This window comes from Castor canadensis, chromosome 2, assembly GCF_047511655.1.
Source record: "Castor canadensis chromosome 2, mCasCan1.hap1v2, whole genome shotgun sequence".
In the NCBI taxonomy this organism is placed as follows: Eukaryota; Metazoa; Chordata; class Mammalia; order Rodentia; family Castoridae; genus Castor; species Castor canadensis.
This window is the reverse complement of record NC_133387.1, coordinates 28864578-28887331: the sequence shown is the minus strand read 5'-3', so window position 1 is coordinate 28887331 and position 22754 is coordinate 28864578. Positions and strand designations below refer to the sequence as shown.

The window sequence follows — 22754 nt, the reverse complement described above, 5'->3', positions numbered from 1 at the left end:
AATCAGATATGAATTACTAGGTAAGTAAATAACTTGAATCTAACACTACCAAATATAAAAAATGTGAGAAGTATATTTTCCCACTATTTTGGTGCTATTTCAAAACCAAACTATAAAACAGACTAATTTAAAATCAAAGTACAAAACAGGTCAGAATACATAGTATATAAAAATGTGTGTGTGTATATGTGTGTGTACAGAAGCATGTATTCTAAATTAAATTAAGTATCATCTTACCAAAGACATGGATTCTGTGGAACAATCTCTTACAGACTTAACATAAGCCTAAAAAAAAAACAAAAAAAAAAAGAAAGGGGACTTATTTGTATGCAAACTACCTCCCATGTGATTATATGCTTTCAATTATGGTAAAACAATACACTTATCTGTACAATGCTCAAATTCCCTACAATGGCATAAAATTACAGATCATATGTTAAGAGTGACATGTACAAAGTTGTCTAAATTAAGTTCAAAAACTTAAAAGATAAAAGTCAAATAAAACTGTACCTTAAAAGAACAGAAACTTAAGTTTGAAGTACACCAATATTCACTTCTCAGAACAGAATGTAAGAGAATAAGCTTCTGTTAGTCCAAAGCAAGTAGGAAATTAGAGTTGATATTCAAAATTTTTAGTGGATGGCAACCTGGACATTTTCTGAAGAAAAAAGAAAAGGAAACATAGTAGTGATCACTTTTAACTGAAAATCTTACCCATCTTCAACCTAATTAATTTTAATATCAAATGGAGCTACCTGTAGCCCTTACAGTGCCTATGTACATACTAGAAAAAAAAAAATCCGACAGATATCGATCTACACAGATACAGGTTGGCCTAATTCTACCTAATAGTCTTGACCAAAGAGGTAGTTTTCAAGTGTGTGTATGGAAAAGGAGGTGAAGAAGAAGAGAATGATCATTTTTACAAAGGAGAAAATGCACTTTACTTAAAAACAGATACTTGATTAATTCAAAGTGAAATCAAGTAGCCTATGAAAACTGCCTGGTGGCATAATTACAAAGAATCTGATGAGGACTCGAGTAACTACAGTTTTTTAAATTCATTAGTAAAGATAATTAAATGCTGAAAAGGACATTTTAGTTAACAATGGACTGTGTATGTGACAATGGTCCCACAACATTATATCCCCTAGAGATATACTAGCCATCTTACTTTGTTAAATACACTCTATGATACTCACACAGTGATCAAATCACCTAATACTGCCAATCTCAGAATGCATTCGTCATTAACAGGTGCATGTATAAAGACCTTACTTTTTCACCTAGAGCCATGCTAAAAACATAAAACCCCCACCCCAAGTTTCAATTTTTAAACTTAAAATATTCAATTCTTAGGACTCAGAAAACAATACCCCAAAATATACTAGTTTGGACTTCAAACTGAAAGTACCCTACAAGCAGTAAATGCAGAGAAGGGCTTTTTCTGTAGTTTCCCAATCTACCTGAAGACCAGATAGGCCAAAGAGGTACATAACTGCCTTCACACCTTCTTAATGTAATTTTATTAACCAAGGAAGATTAAGCTCATATCATAGAGAGACTAAAAATGAAATGCCATATCCAGAGCCCAAAAGAACTTTGCATAAATACTACTTTCAAAACCCGAAAATAAAAGGTGTCTACTTACGTAAACAGTTGACTTGAAGTCTTTAAATGCTTTCAAGCATATGCAATGTTTAGCATCTCATTTGTTGAAGATCCGATAAAACAATAAATATGGCCACTGCAATGTTATCCGACATAGGAGAAAGAGATTTTCAATCAACCATTAAATACGTATAATTCTGAATACCATATGAATTCATACTTATACTGTTATGTATAAATAGCAACCACTTCCATAAAACGGAGAGTTGGAATCTGTGTAAACTGGCTTAATGCTTACTGAATATGATTTAGATTAATAATGCTTATTAAATATATGACTTAGATTACTACCTCCTCTGAAAGTCTTCAACATACCTAGCCACAATGAGACACACAGGAGTATAATGCCCTACTTTATGGACCAGAAAATCACTTCGATTTTTGTTTGTTAGTGGAACTTCAAAAATTAATGTCTGTCTCAGTTTATGTAAATGAGCGGCATAGATAAACATAGTAAGGATAAAAAAATGCAATTTAGAGTCTTTATTTTCATCCCCTACATGGGGAGTAGGAAATATTTCTCTCCTTTTATCCCCATTTTTTCCCACTTTTATGCTGTTACGCTAAATTCCTTTTCTAATAAACTTTGTAATTACTTTTACTACAAAATAGGAATTTAAATGAAAATAAAAAAGAACAGAGACTACATTGAGAAAAGCATGTCATTGGTGCAAAAACTATACTATTACAAAATTAATATATACTTAGGACAGAAGACATGAGATATTTCCATTTACTACTAATAAAAATATTTTCTCATCTATGTTTGTAACAGTAACAAAAAGCCACTTCTGTATCTCATTCTTCAGCTAGTTCTCTTTTGACTTTCTAAGATCAAAACATAAACACTTAAAGAGTTGTTGTAGCTTGATGCATTATGCACACTGTATTACATCATTCCTCCAAATCTTAAGACACAAAAATCCCTGGGTTTTAGGTCATTCACCTTCCTTCAATATCTTAAATCACTACCAAGTGGAAGTCTATTGCATTAATATGTTTTGCTCTATATACACAACAGTGTGGTGTCAATCCCCAGAATTCTCTATTAAGATTCATTAACTAGGCTGTGAGCACCTTGAAGACAGGGTCATATCTTACTTTGCTTTGTTTCTAGTGTATTTAAGGCACACTGCAGCCCTTCCATGAAAAACAGTCTATCAGTAAAAGGAAAACTCTTATGTTGTTTTTTCTAAACTCTCTAGTCTTAACCAAGTATTTTAGTTCTGCAAATTCCTGCATTATTTTTGTTTCACAAGAGACTGCAAACATAACTGTGCATGTGTGGGAGGGGGGATTAATAAATGGGTGAAACAATTCCTTCTCACTGGAGCTTTTATTTAATTCTATCATGTTAGGAAGTTTAAAGAGGGAATTAGAATAAACATGCTTTGGGAACAGTTTTTTTTTTTTTTAACCCAAAAAGAAAAATACAATATGCTTTCTTCTGACCTCAGACCAAAATGTTCTAATGTAAATGAAAACTTAAGATTTTAGTTAAAGATTTTGTTATTTAATCAAATGAACAGTTTATCATTCTTAAAATCTCTTAAGAAGCACACATATTAAAAAAGAAACCTCCTACCTATCTCATCTTATTCTCTGTCATATTTTAAAACATTCTCAACTATAAACATATATGGAAAAAATAGGCCAAAAGTAAAGGATGTGGTACAGATAAAAAGTTTTGTGTTCATTTTCCTAAATAATCTAAAATTTCTATGATGGAGGAAAAACTAAATGACTAAAAGCTAGATATCGGCATTTATAAAAATGGTCAATCTATATTAATATTTATTATGCATAATTCAATAAGAAGTTAGTTTTCCCTGGCTTACACTTGACAGCATGGAAATAATTTTTAAGAAGTTTATGGATGGGCATGGTACTACATACCTGTAATCTTGGCTATGCAGCAGGCAGAGCAGGATGATCAAGAACTTGAAGGCAGCCTGGGCAAAGTTAGAGAGATCCTACCTTAAAAACAATGACAACAAAAAATGTACAAACAGAAGGGCTGGGCATATGGCTCACGTGGTATAGCAATGACTTATCACGTGCAAGGCCCTGGTTTCAATCCCTAGGACCATTAAAAAAAAAAGAAGGAAAATGTGTTTATTATATTTATAAATACAGATTTTTTTATGGACAAACTGCACTGAAAGCCTTTGGTGATCTCATCACAGCTGATCTTGCCTGCTTTATTTTCATATAACTTTCATTCAATAGTAGTTTTCTCATGTCTAGTGTTTTTCCACATATATTCTTGAACCCAAGAAGAGAACCCATTAGTAATTTTTTCACCACTTGCACATATCTACCTTTAAATTTCAGAGTCTGGGCTCAAATGTTTCTTCCTACTAAGGGCTATCTTAGATTGCCCCTCTCCAGAGAACACACCGAGATCTCAAAAGGTAGAAAAATCCCAACTTTACGCTATCTCACAAATGCTAATTAGCTAATATAGTTCTATTCTATTTAAACACGTATTTAAAACTTATTTCAATAAAATGTTTCCCATATCAGTTAAGGAAAATATATTAAACACATAATACATTGTACATGCTTTGCAGATACATTGTATGTTTTAAAATTCATTATACTCTTTTGTATTGTTTTCTAAATAAACATTTAATAAATATAAGAATTTTAAGGAAGGATAAGGATGAATAATTTACCAAAAACATAAGCAGATCCCTAATATTCAGTGCTACACATTTATTTTTGAAACATTTCTCTAAGATACCTAAAATATATTAAGCATAAATAATGTAATTGGCAAAACATGGATACTATAAAGTCATTTTGTGAATGATATGCACATGCAGACTTCTATATATGCATGCATATCTATATACACACACATGTGTTGTATATAAACTGGGAGTAATTTTGTCTAGAAAAAGGAACTGCAAGATGGCACTGAGTTCAGAGCAGGTAAGAAAACTTTCCTTTTCAGATTAAGAGTCTTTCACACTGGTTGAATGTTTTTAAAGCTATGACCACAAGTGAACAAAATATTTTAAGATGAATATTTGCAAGACCTTATTGAAATCCTTATCTCCTTGTGGAGATACTTTCTTCATGTAACCAAGTTCTCTAACATATTTTAGCCTTAGAGTGGTTACTTACATAATCAAAGTACTAATATACTAATAATCACCACAGAGTTAATAAAGGCTTAAGTAAGAGATATATATGGAATTATTTTGTAGTCCATAGACTTCTGTGCAAATGCAATACAATATTCTTAGTGAAAGATTTTAATTCTGAAAATTGAACTGGCTAAGTAGTAGAACATGGCTATAATAAACATTTGAAAACAAAAACATTTTCTGCCACCTATTCCTCAAACATAATCTAACCAATAGACCTTTAAAAAACTTACTATTTGCTACTGAACTATGTAAACTAAAAGGATAGGAAAAAGAACAGAAACTAAGTTTAGTCTTGAACTCACTAGAAATTAAAATTTAGGTCTCTTTACATCTTTCTACTTCAAAACATACAAATATTAGCCAGAAACCCTCTACAAATTAGGTGTTCCCAACAAAACATAAAGACACACATGTATGTGCACATCCAAATGCAGATAAACACCAAGAGCACAGAGAAAGAAGGAACTGAAAGACACACAGAGATTCATGCACTCAGGTAAAACAAATTTTGAAATGTTTTGTATAACAATTCTATCTAAAACATTTCCTCCAAGGATTTTTGTGTATTGTTTAAGAAATATTTCCAAAATTCTCTAGAAAATAAGATCAAAATTTTGTGTTCATATTAGCATCTGACTTTTATGAACACAATTTTTCTAAAAATGCAAGATTTTTATAATGCAATTTATAATATCAAATCAGTATTATTTCTCTATAATGTGGGCCTAGAGCTAAATACTCTTAGAATTCAGTATTAATTCAGCTTTACACTAAGATAGAATGACATGAAAGTCTGCCCTGAAAAAAGCAGATATTGATGACTGTGGATTCACAGATCTCTCTCAAAATGAAATTAAATTTATGGCTGACCTGAGGAAAAAAGTGATCCACACATGTCATTACACATTCTTTTGGCGGATCTGGGACTCTGTTGTGCCCATGTCCACACTCTTGAGATCCTGCACCCTCATCTTGAATACAGACTTAACTTTCATGAAAGTTAAGTCAACGTAAGTTCTGCAGGTTTAACTCATAAAACAGAATGCTAGAGCTTCTGATCATTCATTACAAGGATGTTTCTACCCTGAAGGAATGAGAGGTAGATAGATCAATGTCTGAATTATTAAAAAATATCAGAAGAGAAGAAAGAAAGGGCAATTTTAATAATCTCAGCAAATTGAAAGGATGCAGACTATAATTTCCTGGCCTAAATCCTTGAAATCTCTAAAATGTCAACAGTGTGCTTTGCTACAGAGAGAGGTTATCTGAAATAAGAACAAGAACTACTTTTCATATATTCAACAGCCGTGGAAATTAAATATTACTAGTTCGAAGTATTATGACAAAAATTACCATGGGTACTTATAAAACTGAACAATTGGGATGCCATAATGGCATTTATTTGTTGCTATGGTTTAAATATTTGTCCTCAAACACCATGTTGAAATTTAGCTGCCACTATTAACAGTATTAAGAGGAAGGTCTACCCTCAAGCACTAGATTAATACTTTTATAATAGGAGTTGCTCCCTTATCCACTTGCCTTCTATCACGTGATTATGAAGCATTCACAATGCCATGTTGGAATCAGCATCTCCATTATCTGCCAGTTTCTTGGTTATGTACTTCTCTGAATGCAGAATTGTACAACAGCACAAAACAGACTAAGACATCTGTTTTTAAACTTTTTTGTTTGGGGGGAAGGAGGTAGGAATGGAATTCCTTAAAAAAAAAATCTGTTGAAACTTAGTATTCACAAGCAATTTAGTCAATGAAATATATACATAAATTTTCCTCTGTCTCCACAAAATACTGCACTGTCTAGTTTAAAGGAAAAATGATACATAAGTTGGCTTTCTAAGTAAGTGAATTTTTCCCTGTTAAACAGCTACTTATATTTTAACTTTCATTCATGGCCTTATTCCTCTCATTTTCATCATTTCTGAAGAATATCCTAAAATAAATGGCATGATTTTAGGTCTTTTTTTTTTTTTTTCTGATTCTGAGGTATTGAACTCAGGGCCTTGCACTTCCTAGGCAGGCACTATATAAACTGAGTCACTCTCAAGTCACTCAGGTCTTCTTAAAAATTGACTTAATAATAAAACAAAACAGTCACCTCAAATATTAATTAACTAAACTGATATAAAGCCATGCCTTCAAGGGAGGGAGTAATGGTAACAGGCCTTTATTACACATACACAGTAACAAAAGTACCGTATGAAAATACAGTTATATAAGGGCTTATTTAGAAACAAGAGGAAATGACTGCATGGTGCATGAGTTTTTCTTCACTTTATTTCCAAGTACCATCCTTGACAAAGACTGAACCTAACGTAACACTTCTTTTTTAGTATATTTGTCTTTTGAACTTCTCTGTACAATACCAAGGAGATTAATTAATTTTAAATACTTTATCTCAAATTTCTCTAGTGATCATTCTGAAAGAAGTGGCCTCATGAACTGTTTTACTGAGTTTTAGGACAGTTTATATAGCAACCGTCTGACTTCTTTAAATTACCACAAACTTGGTAACAGACTTACACAAGTAAAAGACTACTACAGAAGCTCTGAAGAGAAAGAGAGAGAGAGAGAGGGAGACAGAGAGAGAGAATACACTTGGCTTTGGCAATATTACCTAAAAAATTCTTGTAAATGAGGAAAAAAGTCAGATGCTCTAACAGTTTCATTGAAATTCATCTTTAGACTCTAAAGATGGGTTTTGCACAAATAGCACCATTTCTCAAGTTTCCTGAATTATTTATAAATCATAATTTCTCCAAATATAACGTATCTAAACTATCCAGAAATCTCAGCTAATTCAACTCCAGATTCAATCTGGCGATATTTATGTTACTCAGAGTACAATAACTAACTGGAAGAAAAGCAGGACCAAGTGCCAAATTTCTGGGCTCAGGGTTCAGACGTCCTTCCTCTGCTCTATCATTCCTCTCAATGGGCTGTATCTAACTACAAGAAAATAACTATCTAACAGGTGTCTTTTAATGAGTTCCTACTATGTTCTAATTATAGATATATTCAGTATCTAATTCTGACAATCCAAAAAAGTAGCTATTATTATCCCTATTTTAAAGAAAGTCCTGGGACTCAGGTACCTGACCACCCTGATGTGTCTAAAACATGCACTCACACTTCAGTCTTTGTTTCCTAATTCCTGTTTAGAACATGCTTATTTCAGATATCTGAAGGATCACTTCATTACCAAGTTTCTGTTCAAATGTCATTTTACCAGTCTTTCCTTCATCACCAGATAAAAACACATACTTCTCAACACCTTATCTCTCTTCCACTGCATTATTTTCTCCAAAGCGCTATTTACTTAAAAATGCATGTTCTTTTTTTATTGATTTATGTTGTCTTTCTCCACTAGGAAGTAAACTACATAATGAAACTTATTTTTTTGACCAACTAGTGCTAAGGAATAGGGCCTGGTTCCTAACAAGTATTAACAAATTGTTGAGTAAATGAGTAAATGGATACATACTAACTCTCTTACATTCTCCTCTAGCAAACTTAATGTACTCAGGAGTAAGATGTAAAATACAGTACTAGTAAGGTAAACTGCAGAAGTTTAGTTCTTACAAAATTGGCAGAGTTACAGCCACAGAAGACCAGACACCCAGCAAGCACTGGCTTTAGCAGCATAGCCTCTTAATAGGGGTATTCAGGGAAAGGAACAGAAAAATCACATTAGGATCCTGGGCTGAAATGGCCAGGAGGTCTTGCAGATCTCCAAAAAGTATTTCAATATTTTAAGAGCCAATATAGCCATGTACCTGTGCATACGGCTAAATACTAGTCATGACATATTCCTCATTCTTACAATTACTTAGACAATTCACCTGAACAACTGCTACAACTCACTCAACACTTACGAGGTATCATAATGACCTAATGAATCACATCCAGCTGATGTGAAAGGAACTGCAAGATGATGTCTAAGTCTGACTTATGAAAAGCTTCAATTCCCTGACCTGAAGGCCCCAAACATTACCAAAAACTTCTGCAGAATTCACATATTTATTTTCTCATTTTATTACAACACCAGCAACAAACAGAATTTTATGACTAAAGGTGGCTTTTCTTGAACAGTCAGTACTTCTAAGTTTTGCTATGTCGGTAATTTCCCACGTTTCCCCAAATAATTTAGAATATAGAATATAAAAGATTTTTCAAAAAAAAATCCCAACGGAAAAGGAAGTATTATTTCAGAATACACCAACAGCTTTTCCTTCAAAAGTTGCAGAGCTTAATTTTCTAGGCAATGCATTTCATAATGTCAAATGAACAGGAGATACACATACACAATTCTAGATTAACAAAATTTATAGAGAACATGTAATACCCAAGAATAGCTGCTTTAGTTCAAATATTTACTTAATGTAGCAAAAAGTAAAGAAAATTAGTATTTGGCATTTTAAAACATTCAAATTCAAAACTTAGGGAACAGATGTTCTTACAGTCATTTGACTGTCTCAAAACACTAAAAACTAAGCCCCTCTCCCACCACAAACACATGCACAAGTAGTCAGTTCTACACCAGTTTCATCAATGGTTCAGTTTTAATCATTCAGGATAGTTCTTCTTTGTGAAGCCTTCATAGTGATATCTCTACCTCAAGTTTCTATCCTGACAGACAAAACAAACTGAACAATAATTTGTGAAATAATTAGGTAAAGGCTGACTTCATATTTGATTATATAAAGAAATATTGTTATTTTAAGTGTAGTAATGAAATTCTGTTTATGTATATCCAAATAAATAGAAAAAAAGACATACAGAGATGTGTATAGACATGAATGCACTAATACTTCTCACTAAGAACTTAAGTTTAATATTAGGTACCATAACAGTACTAAGGCATACTCATTTTCGTATGTACATATACGCATATACATATATGCATAATTTTTAGAGCCTGAAGTTTTGTAGTTTAAATTATAGAATTCCTGAAATTTGACCCCAGATAGTCTATGGCAGTAAAATGAGCTTAAGATTAAATGAAGTAGCCAGTAACATGGAAGTTAAGTGATGGGTATCTGGACTTCATTAAATAATTACAATGTCTACATGTTTCAAATTTTCCATAGTAAAAAGTTTAATCAAATGCTTCTTTAAAAAACAAAAACCAGCTTACTGTTTTGAAGCTTTTCAAAAATCCTTTGGGCACATTCAATTTACTGAGGCTGCTACTAAAGCTCTATTATAGTCACGCCATTAAATGATTTCCCATTAGGCTGGAGACAGTGGACTCCAGAAGGCCAAAAACTGTATCTGAAACTGTATCTGGTTTCTCCAGTGTATAGCACAGTATCTTCCAAAATGTCAGCCCTTAATAATTGTTGATTGAATCTAAGTTAAAATAAAGACACAATACAGACAATCTCATTTGACTGTATGGTTTTGCAGAAAGCTGGACTTCTTTTTGTCATTTACTTGTTAGTAATAACCCTAATCAAAATAGATTGAAACCATTAGTCTAAAATGCCTGCAACACTGTTTTAAAAGAAAGGTACAATGCTAAAGAACTTCTTTGGAGACTTACTGCTGACTAACAACATATTTAATAGCTACATGGGTTGATATTAGTATGTGTCAAATTTGCTTTGGCAAATATCTACAGAATCTCCAATAAACATGAAAGATAGTATATAAGCCTTAAAGAAAATTAATTTTAATACACTTGTAGAAAAATCTGTAAGATTATCCTCCAAATAGTTGTTAATCTGTCTAATACAGTATATCAGCTACCTAGCTATTTAACTAGCTTGTTAAATAGTAACAATTTAAACTTAAACTATATAAAATTTAAAGCTTCTGTTCCTCAGTCACACCAACTACATTTCAAGTGCCCACTGTCTACAATATAAGTAATGGCTACAAAACTAGCAGTGCAGATGTAAAACATTTCTACCATCACAAACAGTTCTACTGGATGATGATATTCTACGGGACTTAGTCACTTAGATTCTCATTTTCAATCATATTATCTAAATATTGCATAGCAGGTGTGTATTTCTTTTATTTAGGCAGACAAAATTTGCCATTTCCATTCTTAAGAGTACAACTATGTAACATTAATTGCAAACACAAAGTTTGGCAAGTAACACTTTCAGTTCTAAAACATTTTTAACCCTAAATAGAAACTCTGTAATCATTAAATAGTAACTTCTAGTTTTTTCCTTCCCCCAAACCCTATTAATCTCTACTTTCTTATTCTATGAGATTGCTTTTACTACTATTAAGTGTAATCAAATGTAACACTTGTCATTTTGTGTTTGGCTTATTACTTAGTATTACATTTTCAGGGTTCATCCTTATTGTAGCATGTATCGAAAGTTATTCTTCTTTGTGGCTAAAGAATATTGTATTCTGGGGCTAGGGGCTTGGCTCAAGAGGTAGAGTGCCTGCTTAGCAAGCAGGAGGCCCTAAATTCAAACCCCAATACCACCAAAAAAATAAAAATAAAAATGAAATTCTATTTATGTATTGTTTTCACCACTAGTGAATAATGTTAAAATGAAAACTCATATACAAGTTGGTCATGTAGTAATAGCTCCAACCTATTTTCCACTAGGTCTGTACCATATTATAACCTTCATACTTTGAAGGTTCCTATTTCTCTACTTCATGAATACTAATTCTTTTGTGTCCTTTTTTATTACAACCATTGTAGTGGGAATTAAGCAGTAATCCACTGTGGTTTTCATTTGCACTTCTCAACCTTTTCTCATGTGATTATTGGTCATTTGTGTATCTTCTCTGGAGAAATCACCAAATCACTTGCCTATTTTTTAACTGGATTATCTTTCTGTTGTTGAATACCAGTGGTGAAAGTAGATATCACTGTCAGCTACAGGTTTTGCATAAATGCCTTTTACTATGTTGAGGAAGCTACATCCTAATCCTAGTTTTCTGAATGTTTTTAATCAAGAAAGGTGCTGGGTTTTGTCATTTCTTCTGCATCAACTGATATGATATGAATTTTCCCCCCTTTTTTATTATGTAGTATATTGAAATGACAAGTTTTCTTATGTTGAACCATCTTTGCCCTCCAGGGATAAATCCTACCGAGTCAGGGTGTCTAATCCTTTTCATATGCTATTGGATAGCTTGGCTACTATTTTCTTGAGAATTTCACAGCCATGAATATTTTTTAAATAACTATAAGAAAGTATTATCAACATACAGAGTTACAGCACATATTAATTTTTAATTAAAATTATTTTTTACCAAGTGAGGGAGATTATACACACACACACACACACACACACACACACATAAAATTTAGAGATTTAGTTGAATACTAGAAATGGAAATGAAGTAAAAGGAGAAATTCTCTTATGTTAATAACCATTTTCACTCAATCTCTTAGGACTTTTGCAATTTTAACGGTATCAGTTTTTTAAACTTTTTTTTTTATATAGCTAAAGATATATAGCAAATCTCAAAAAGTCTGTATGGTGAATAAAGCATGAGTCACAACTCTAAACCTACTTTTAAAACAATAAAAATAAAAACTTACCCCTTCATAGAAAACTTTCACACAGTCCTTTGTCAATTTTCCAAAAAATAATACATAGATGGTACTGACCTCTGAATTTGGATTTTCTCTCTCTGTTGAGTAAATCGTAAGAGACACACTTAGAAAAAGACACAGTAAATTTATACACATAAGAAAACTGATGACAACCATATTTTAAAACTATAATTGCTTTATAATATAATTTTGAAGAAAATAATTAAAATGATTATACTTCACATTCAGCTTGTTCTAACACCTTAAGTACTGCAAAACAATGCACTAAATGCTACCTACAAATTAAAACAAAAATTATGACAAGTTTCAACTAGATAATGTATATTGCATAAATTTCTATAAATATCACATTAAAGTATATAATTGCCACCTTCTTCTATGTGTGTTTATAACCAAAATAAATTTATTAAATCCTAATTAATAGGTTCAGAATGGCCTAACAGATCACCCCAGAATATTTCATTTTTACTTATGGTCAACTTTGAGTAATCAACACTTATCACTGTTCCATCTCCTATACTTTTCATTCATTATTTCTCAGTTATTGTTTTTATCAAAAGTATAAATAATTGAGTCTTTAACAACATACTAACTCTGCTCCTTTAAACTTCAATATATGGATGCTGGAAGAAAAGACCACAGTTGTCTAGATAAAACCTTAATGAAATAATTAGAGCACAAAGAAATTTCACTAACAAGGCTACAATCAATTCTCTAAAGGCCCTCCAAAAATATGCCCATAAGTAATGCATATTATACAACATATCAGGGCTCTATTCTAACGGTACATTATTTTAAAACTGAAAATATCTAAGCAATGAGTACCAAAAAGATATAATTATATTGCTCCTGTTATCTGTAAAACAATCCAAAAACATGAACCAAGGATCTAAGTACTTAAGACTAAAGGCTTTTTTAGTTGGCCTGTATATTAACTAAGCACTTGATCTAAATGTAATAAACACTGAGGACCTGATAAGGAAATGCCAATTTACCAATTCTTTAATAATTAAGAAAGTGTTGAAGAGAGGGAGGGAAGTATTTAACATAGTGATCCACTCATTAAAGATGTTCAGTAAGTATCTGTGAGGAAAGGAAGGGTTAGAGACAAACCTAACAAGAGAAGTGGTAATCAGTCCTTCTAAATAATGGCACATCCTGGTAAGTCATTGTAACTGTGTGTGGGGTTGGGGGAAGGGGAGAAATTTAGCCAAGTTCTAAAAGGAACCTCACTGGGATCTTCTAGATTTTGTGACAATCTCAGTTATGTTCATTCTCCAAAGGTCACCCAACTCCTGCAAACCACTATAGCAAGACCAGATACCAAGATTCAATTCTATCATCTGACTTGTCTCATTCATATCAGTGTTCAAACATTCAACTATTCCAAGAAACTCCCTTATTAGATTTTCATGCACCTTGAAGTATATGAAAGATTTTTCTAAAATTTGCAGTCTTCATTATGTGACTTAGAACTCCTGAATTTGCTACTCTATCAAGTGTAGTGGTACTATCTATCTAGCAATGAAGCAACTACCACTTAGCTGACTCCTGCTTCTTACATCTTCAAATACAAAAACCAGTGGTTGCTAATCAAAACTGACCTATAGGACTTGTTTCTGGCCATAATGAAGTAATAGGAACTGGAGTTACTCTCCAACCTTCAAACAGGTAGAAAATGAGGGGAAGAAAAAAAAAAGAAATTACTATTTTAGATATTAGAAAAGTATAGGGTGTGACTTTTTCCAGAAGGAATTAAAAGTGATAATCCTAATTAACTTCCTGGAGAAATTGTACGCAGCAAATATAGAAGTATAATCCAAAGTCAAGGGATCTCACTAAGTTAAGAATAATAGTTCAGAGTCTGAGAATGCCACAGTGGCTAGAATTTTTCAGGACAGATTGCAAAAAGGGAAAGAACTGCATAGCAAGTACTCAGCCTATATTTAGACGTATGCCCTCAGCAGATCTTTGGTTGAATACTCATCTCTAAATGTATGGGGCAGGAAGTACCTTGGGAAAGGGAAAAATAACAAATGAAAGGAGTACTCAACACAATCTTGAGATTTCACAAAGAGCATGAAATTGTTCTAGTTCCCACTGGCTAGAAGGGAAAAACTTCCTTATATACGAAGCATAAAAGAGAATTATCAGAAAGACATTTCTTCAGCGACCAAGGCAAACTGATCCTAGAGCAAAGGCTACTTTGAACCCAACCTAACAAAGCTAATCAAACTGATTCCAACAAAATTAAATGTATCCCCAAACACCAACTATAAAGTACAGCAAAACCGACATTTGATTAAACTAAATTTTAAATGTTCAATAAGTAGCAACAAACTTCCAGGCATGAAAAAGGAAAAATAAAAAGCACATAAAATAGGGGAGAAAAAAATAGAAGGGCTGGGAATGTAGGTCAGTTGTAGAAAACTTACGCAGAATGCCCTGGGTTTGATCCTTCTCACTGAAAAAACAAACAAACAAAAGAACATAAAAAATAAACCAGAAATGACAGATAACAGAATGAACAGAAAGGATTTAAAAATAATATAAGTTCAAGAAATTAAAAGAAAGCAGAAACACAATGAGGAAGATATGAAAAAAAGACTCAAATGGAAATTGTAGAGTTTTAATTTGTAACACTCAAAATTGATAATATACTAATGGGTTATTAGTAGATTAACACAGGAAAAAAGTATGGAGGGAGAGAATTCAAAGTATTTGATACGTCGTAAGAACCTTTGTAAATGCTACAATGTACTCCTGCCCAGCACAATAACAAATTTTTTTTTTAAAACCTGAAAAATACATAAAAAGCAATGACTTAAGAAGCAGATACTTGGAAAGATCAACAAAATAAACCTCTTAGCAGAAATGATAATGGAAAAAAACATAGTAAGAGAGAATAGTCATAAATTATTGATCCTTGCTATCAATTTCCCTAACCAAAAGTTACTGTCTCAAATATCTTATGTAATCTTTTTCATTCTTGTCTTTAAAATTTTCTCCTGGCCTCAACCTCCTTATGACATGCTTTTTCCATTATAATACTTTCTATTCTGAAAGAAGCTGAATTCATCTTAAGAGAATTTCTCTATAGTTTTTATTTAGTTTGATTCTTTCAAGAAGTCAATATGCTGTGTTGAAGTAACTTTTTAAAAGGCATTAGACAGTGCTGTTTGTTTTTCTACATAAAAGTCTGAGGGTCTAAAAATTCTTAAAAGTTCATAACTTAATCTCTTAAATAATCCTATTAGTTAAGATATAAAGATAAACTACATGAACTCTCCCCAGCTTTGTTTTACTCTAAAATATTTTCCCTGCTGAACAATGTGTGTGTGTGAGAGAGAGAGTGAGAAAGAGAGAAAGAGAGACAGAGAGAGACAGAGACAACCAGAGATGTTCTCTTGGAAAGGAATGAAAATTTAATTAGGAAAACCTTAAAACACAAAATAATAATCTCATAAATAATGAAATGTGGCAAAATCAATATACCAAGACACACAATTTAGTCTTTGATCTGTTTCAGTAACTAGCCAGCTCTATCAGCTTAAAAATTTAATCAGAGGTTCAGCTAAAATGCTTAATCTTCATGCTTTCTATAATTTCGTCTGACCCTAAAATTAATGATTCCAGGAATATATTATGGGCTCTTTGAAAACTTCCACATGGATATCCATCTTAGCAAGTTTAAAATAGATCACATAATACATACCTCCCACACTACTATCCCAGACTTTGATATAGCCAACAAAAAGCATCAACTTTACTGATGAAATAGAAATAAATCTACTTATACTCCAATTTTATTTATAAGATAGCTATAATAAGTAAAAATATGGCTATTAACAATGTATAAAAGACATTTGACAATGATAAAAGGATGAATTCAGCATGAAGTCATAACAATCTAAAATACATATGCACTTAATAAATTTCATATTAAATGAAAAGTAAAAACTACATAGTTGGAATATCAATCTTTAAGTAATTGATAGAACAAGTATAAATAAAATCAGTATGAATAGAGAAGACCTAAAAACACCATCATGAAATTTTAGACAAGTCACATTTATAGAACAGTATACCTGACAACTAGTGATACACATTCTTTTCAAGACCATATAGCAAACCCACAAAATAAATCTGGATAATTTTTTTAAAACCTGAGATCCTGCAGACATATTCCCATTCCCTATAACGTATTAAGAACTTTATCGCTTTCTTCAATCTTACATTCCCTTTAAGTACAATTCCCTTTAATTACAACCTTATTCTCTCCATTCTTTTACATCAAAATTTTTTTATTTGAAAGTGATTTATTTAAAATAAGACACCACAACAAATTATAAATTGTGAAAGCTAGAAAGCTATACAAAAATTTAAAATTCTGGAAAAAAAAAAACCCTAATTTTTAAATTACTTCACTGTGTGACGCACTTCTTTACAATGGTTGGGTTTTTCTTTTTTTGTGCTATATATTCTGACAATCTTTCCATGCTGATTTTAAAATATTGGTTTCTATAGAACACACTAAGAATGTATAGAGAAAATAAAGAATTCATGTTTTCTTATAGTTTAGTTAAAATTTGTTTTTTGTTGCTGTTGTTGCTAATGGTTCACAATAAATGTACTGAACTTCACCACTCATTATAGATAACCTCATAACCTCATGAAAAATGTTATTAAGGTCAAGCAAATTTCTATTAAGTTTCTTTCACACCTAAGCTATAAATATCATCACATTCCTCCTTAGACTAGCTTCAGGATCCATGTAATTAAGTACTTGTATTTCCTCTAGTAACTATTGTACACAAGTATTGTGGTGAATCAAACAGGACATATTCAAGCCCAGTGCAACTTCAGGCTCTTTTTCTTTCTGCTAGGTTGTCTGGTGAACTGGAGTATTCTGGGAAAACACTTACAAGAAGAAAGCCAGCAAAATCCTTACGATAAATGAAAGTGACTATAAAACATATGAATACATCTCACTAAACTCAAACTAAACATATTCCACAAGTCAGTTTCCCCTTAAGCTACATTCCAAAAAAAAAAAAAAGAAAAAGTCTTAGTTATTCTAATGTCACTTCAGGAATGGAAATGTGATGGAGATGTCAAAGTGGAGACAGCAGTCTTAACCATCTGAGGTTAAAACACCTTACTTCTATAAATTATAATACTATATACGACCATGTAAAATCATTTCTAATGTCTTCTAACAGTATTGCAGAAGGGCTTAGGCAAGTGAAGAATCATTGTCTTTGAAACTTGAGGTTCACTAAGCTTAAATCATTGGGATTATGGTACATCATTTTCAATGAAAACTGAGAAACAAGATAAATTCCTTGTCCAAAGACATCACTGTTGAAGTTATCATATAATAAGGGATATGTGACTACTTAGAACTCATTATGTCAGCACTTTATATTTAATCTTCATAATATCTCCATGAGGTAGGTTGTGCTATAATTCCAATTAAAAGATACAGATTAAATTCTCTCCTCAAATGTACAGCTAGTATATAGTGGACCTTTAAGTACACTTTTTTCAGAATGCTAAACTGCCATAGAAGCAAGTCAGAGATCACTGCCTGAGTTTCAGTATGAAATAGAGGAAAGGAAATGTTGATATACTCACAAAATTAAATTTCTTTCATGTGAGTGCAATTGTTATGGAGTTGATTGTAGATAATTTTAGATGAACTGAAATACAAATTAACTCAGCTCAGATAAAAAAGTCCTCAACTTCCATTTCAGGATTATGACTTTCATGAGTAAATTATCAAAAGTATCACACCACATTTCCTGAAAGCTACTTCCTGCTTTCCTCACCTGATATTCAATCCCTAAACCATTGATAATTGGATTTGTGTCTTATTGCTCCAGCAAAACCAGTGTGCCAAGTGACCAGTAACTTTTTGGTTATTAGATCAAACAGATACTATCTAAAACTTAAACTGAGCATCTAACATCAACATAATGCTTTGATTAATAGCAAAGAGTATGGGAATGCAAATAACTGCTCAGGTGCTTACACCTGACTTGTGTTTATTTTCCCAACTATAAAATGAGACTAGAAATACCTGTTTAACAAGAATCTCAGGATTAAAAGTGAGGACATCTGAGAAGCACTTAACAGAGTGCCTACCAGATTAACAATCCAGATAAGAATTATTAATATTACTCACTTCTTACAACATGCCTTCCTAAATATCCAAAACTCTTGGTTTCCTCTAGACCATCTCAGTCTTTTCTTCATGCTACCATCTTTCACCAACGCCTACAACACCGATCTCTTCTCTAATTCTGTGGGATGGCTAAAACCTCTATGAGTAAGAGACAACTTGAGTTCTAAATCTGTTTGCCTATTGGATATTACCAGTTGGATTCTTTGAAAGACCTCCCAAACATACCAAAAACATCACTTTTTCTCCCTAAAGGTATGCCTCTTATTGTCTTCCCCAGGCTGGCTAAGAATCAGAAACAGTTCAGTTTCGTGAACTCCTCTTTGTCTCTTTAAGTCTAATTCTTCTCCAAGACTTATTTTCTTTGGGGGTAGGAGAGGTGGACTGAGGATTGAACCCAGGGCCTCAAACACGCCAGACAAGTGTTCATCACTTGAGCCACATCTTCAGCCCTTTTGTATTTTGTTTTTGAAATACAGTCTCCTTAACTTGGCCAGGGCAGGCCTCAAAAGAGATCCTCCTGCCTCTGCCTTCAGAATACCTGGGATTCAGGCATTTACACTACGCTTGGCTCTCCAAAACCTTTTGATTCTGTTTTCTATCCTATCAAGTCTGAAGCAAACTGTCAGATGTAAATTCTACCTTTACCACTTATTAGCTATTTGATCTCAGGCAAATTAACCTTTCTGAAATGCAGTATCTTCATTTACACAAGTGTGAGACAATAGCACCTATGTCATAAATCTTAGTGATAATTAAATAAGTTAATATACATAAAACTCCCAAAGTACTACATAATATATAAAATGAGCTCAATGAATGTTAGCTTATTATTATTATTCTATTACTGTTTTTCCATCTATCTTCTTCCCATCATTCCTCCTCCTTCTACCACTCTAAGTTTGCTGTATCTTCAGAGAGAAGGCAGAGTAGTTTGAACTAGTGAATCATATCTTTCTCCTGCTAATATCTGCTAAGAGTCTCCCATATTTTTAGGGTAACATCCAAACTCCTCAATATCAATATGACTGCTTTTACACAAAAGGAGGGTAAGATAAAAATCTGTCATCCTGACAAGTTTCAGTTCAACTTACTTGATCTAGAAGAAAAAAGCATTCTGAATTAAGACACTTCTTATCTGGATATGTCCAGGTTATATAATCATAACCTGGCCTAGGCCTGAAAATAGATCTGAAATCTACTTTGTGTAATTTCCTCACTGGCTCCCTTTAATAATTCAAGTGGCCTATCAGTTCTGCTACAGTGATGTCCAAAGCAAATTCAACGAGGCAAATTACAGCTGGTTGCTGAAGACATAAAGATCAGTGTATTTTTCAAAATATAGTCAATAATTTGTTTTATGTCTCTTTGACTTAGTTTACACTAGTTACCACTACTGGGGGACCAGTAAAATGAATTATTTTATAACTTTATTACATTTACCAACATAGCACTCTTCTAAGGAATTTAAACTTAATTCTGTTCTATTTAGCCTTTGTACTTGAAGTGACTAACAAACTTTACCACTGTAGTTTACGATGTAAAAGTAATTGGGAGAGAGCTGGAAAGGTTTTTGTTTTTTAATCCCTTTGGCGGTTATAATATTGCATAGGCAAATTGCACCAAAGCTGCTTGCTCCCAGGACCTATTTGTTCTATTTGTTGCCTCCTCCCTCCAACTCCTCAATAACGGAAAGAAATGATCACTGAACTGGTGCTATGTTGTGCTCTGTAGCACCAAGATTCCCAGACCACACGAGCTCCACAGAGCGGGGACTTGGATTTACCTATGTCTTTCTCCCAAACTCCAAGCAAAATGCCAAACACAGCAGCTTAATGAAAAAGACACATGGAACTACCCCCAATGTTGATCTAAACTGAATCAACCACTTCATAATGTCTATCCAGGGTCCGACCCACCTGGTCTCCACTAAACGAACTCCAAATCCACTTCGAAAATCACTCACCAACACGCAGGAAGCAGAACTGGGAAATGTTTAGACTGGCGCGCCCGTGACGTCACACGCACACCAGCGGTCAGCCCCTGCGCATGCGTACATGGTCACTAGGGTTTGACGCTCACGGAGGAAAAACCGCGCGATAAATCCAGGCCTAAAACGTCCCCCGAGATTTCGCGAAATACATAGAGATTAAGGAAATTGGGGCCGCCGCATAAGCTCCGCCCCCACCGGTCACTTCCACTCAGCATTCTCGCAACTCCCCTTAGCCACACCCCCTCATCGATTTCCCGCGTTCGCGGCAAGACGGGCCCCAGGAAGGGCGAGTCCTGCGTGCTGCGAGATTCCTCAACTGTGATCAGTAAGAAGAAACCTGGCGGATTCCGGAGTCGTTGGTTGGTTGTAAACTTCTGGCTTTTTAACTTACTCCAGGCCCTTTTTAACTTACAGTTCGGTTCCCCTCCGAAGTAAGCATTACAAGTTCTGTTTTTACAACAAAAAATATTTACGAGGGTAACCGTTATTTGAAGTTTTTAAGAGCAGTTTTCAGACATTGGCACAAATCCAGTAATGAATTATGCTATTTTCAAACTAGTGAAAGGAACCTTGTTATTAGTTTATAAGGCAATGATTTTGTGGCTTAATAAGACATTGTTAAATGTGAATCCTCTGCCAATTTCTGTTCTCGATCATTTGATGTAAGTGAAACCACTGTATTGTGAAACCACAACGTAATAACGAAGAACATGAATATTATTTGGACTAAAACATCTACTTTAAATACACATTTGCAGAAAGACGTAGCCAACTGTAATACCTATGTTTTCAACAGGGCACATTCAGAGTTAGCCATCTCCCCAATTCCTCCCCACTGTTCATATGCCAGGGTGACAATTAAGTCACAGCTCAGGAAAATCTATTTGAGCAAAGTTGTAAGAAAAGCACAGGCCCCATCCATGGTCCTCCTTTGGCCTCATCTAGCTGTGAAATAGTTTCTCCTTCCTAACTGATGGTCTCCACATGGGCTTTGGAACTTTCATGTGGAGATAGGGAACCAGGGAAGACAGGAAGGCTTCTGCATGCCTTTCCATAGCCATAAACGAGCAGAACAACACAGGGAACCAGAAGTAAACCAGTTAAGACCAGCAGCCACCAAGATGGTGTGAAAAATCTGAAAGAAGACTGTCCTTGAAACTCATTCTACCTTCATTGTGATTTGGTAACACAGCAAGACTGAGGGAAGGCTGTAACACAAGCATAGGCACATTTTGCGCCTGTGCGAGGAAAATCTCATCTATTTCTCAGGGAATATTCCCCATGAATATTCAAACCTTCCCACAAAGTGAATTGTGCATCTTTGTACCTGGTTTCTCTGCCAACTGAGTAGCCTGCTATACTTCTTCTGTGTGATAAACTTTCACTTTTCTTGTGCTTCAGAACTAAGTCCACAACTGATTTCTATCCTAGGAAATGGCCCACCCACTCAGTAACAATCTCACTCCATCAATAGTAATATATCTTCTCCCAACATTCCCTCCTTATTCTTTCCCATTTGAATTTAAATACATTCTTCTGGTAGTCTAAGTTTATTAAGAGCAGAGAGAATTGTTTATTATTAAATCCATGAATCCTATGCAGTGGCTGACACATTGTAGGTGATAAATATTTATTAATGAACAATGCTCAGGCAAAATGTTTCTACTTCCTCACTTCCAACATCCACTCTACCATCCCACTCACCCTCATGCCTTTAAACTGAAACTTCCCTTAAAAAAAACAACACAGACCTCTTTGTTGTTAAAGCAAAAGGGCACCTTAGTCTCAGCTGTTTGAAAGCATTTTCCTTCTACTACTCCATGAACCTAATTTTCCTCTTACACTCTATCAACTGATTATTTTAAATGTTTCTGTTCCTGATTTAGCATGTAAATGTCCATATGCTGCAAGATGTAATGAAGATACTTAACAGAATGTTATCATTTTTTGTTTGCCATGGTGGTGGTTCTCAATTCCTCTAGACTACAAACTCTTCCTGTATAACAAAGTATTTAGCAATCTCGTTTTTTGTTCATAATCTTCCAATTTATTGCAAAGTTTGGGATTCATCTGGCTGCAGAGCCTTCACTGCATTGTCTCACATTAGCGATTAGTTTCTAGAAATAAAGAAAATCAAACAGGATTATAGGGTAAAATTTAAAATAATAAAAGGGGGAAAAAGATTGAA

The 22754-nt window shown here is 33.6% G+C and overlaps 1 protein-coding gene across 18 annotated transcripts in view; it reads right to left on the bottom strand.

Moving 5' to 3' along the window:
• The window catches only part of Pot1 (protection of telomeres 1), a 101570-nt gene extending 80942 nt beyond the window's left edge, over window positions 1–20628 (bottom strand). For 2 of the 18 annotated variants that reach the window (XM_020180265.2, XM_020180261.2), the window contains exons 1-6: window positions 20493–20628; window positions 12375–12466; window positions 3568–3648; window positions 1652–1747; window positions 511–658; window positions 238–285 (exon numbers count right to left, since the gene is read on the bottom strand). In XM_020180265.2, the coding sequence (XP_020035854.1) occupies window positions 238–246 (9 nt within the window). In that variant the 5' untranslated portion in view covers window positions 247–285; window positions 511–658; window positions 1652–1747; ... (1 more) ...; window positions 12375–12466; window positions 20493–20628. Of the gene's footprint in view, window positions 1–237; window positions 286–510; window positions 659–1651; window positions 1748–3567; window positions 3649–9986; window positions 10202–12374; window positions 12467–18026; window positions 18092–20492 lie in introns of those variants that run through there. The other 16 variants (XM_074064049.1, XM_074064021.1, XM_074064033.1 and 13 more) reach the window with 16 other exon arrangements.
• Between the last annotated feature and the right edge of the window lie 2126 nt (window positions 20629–22754).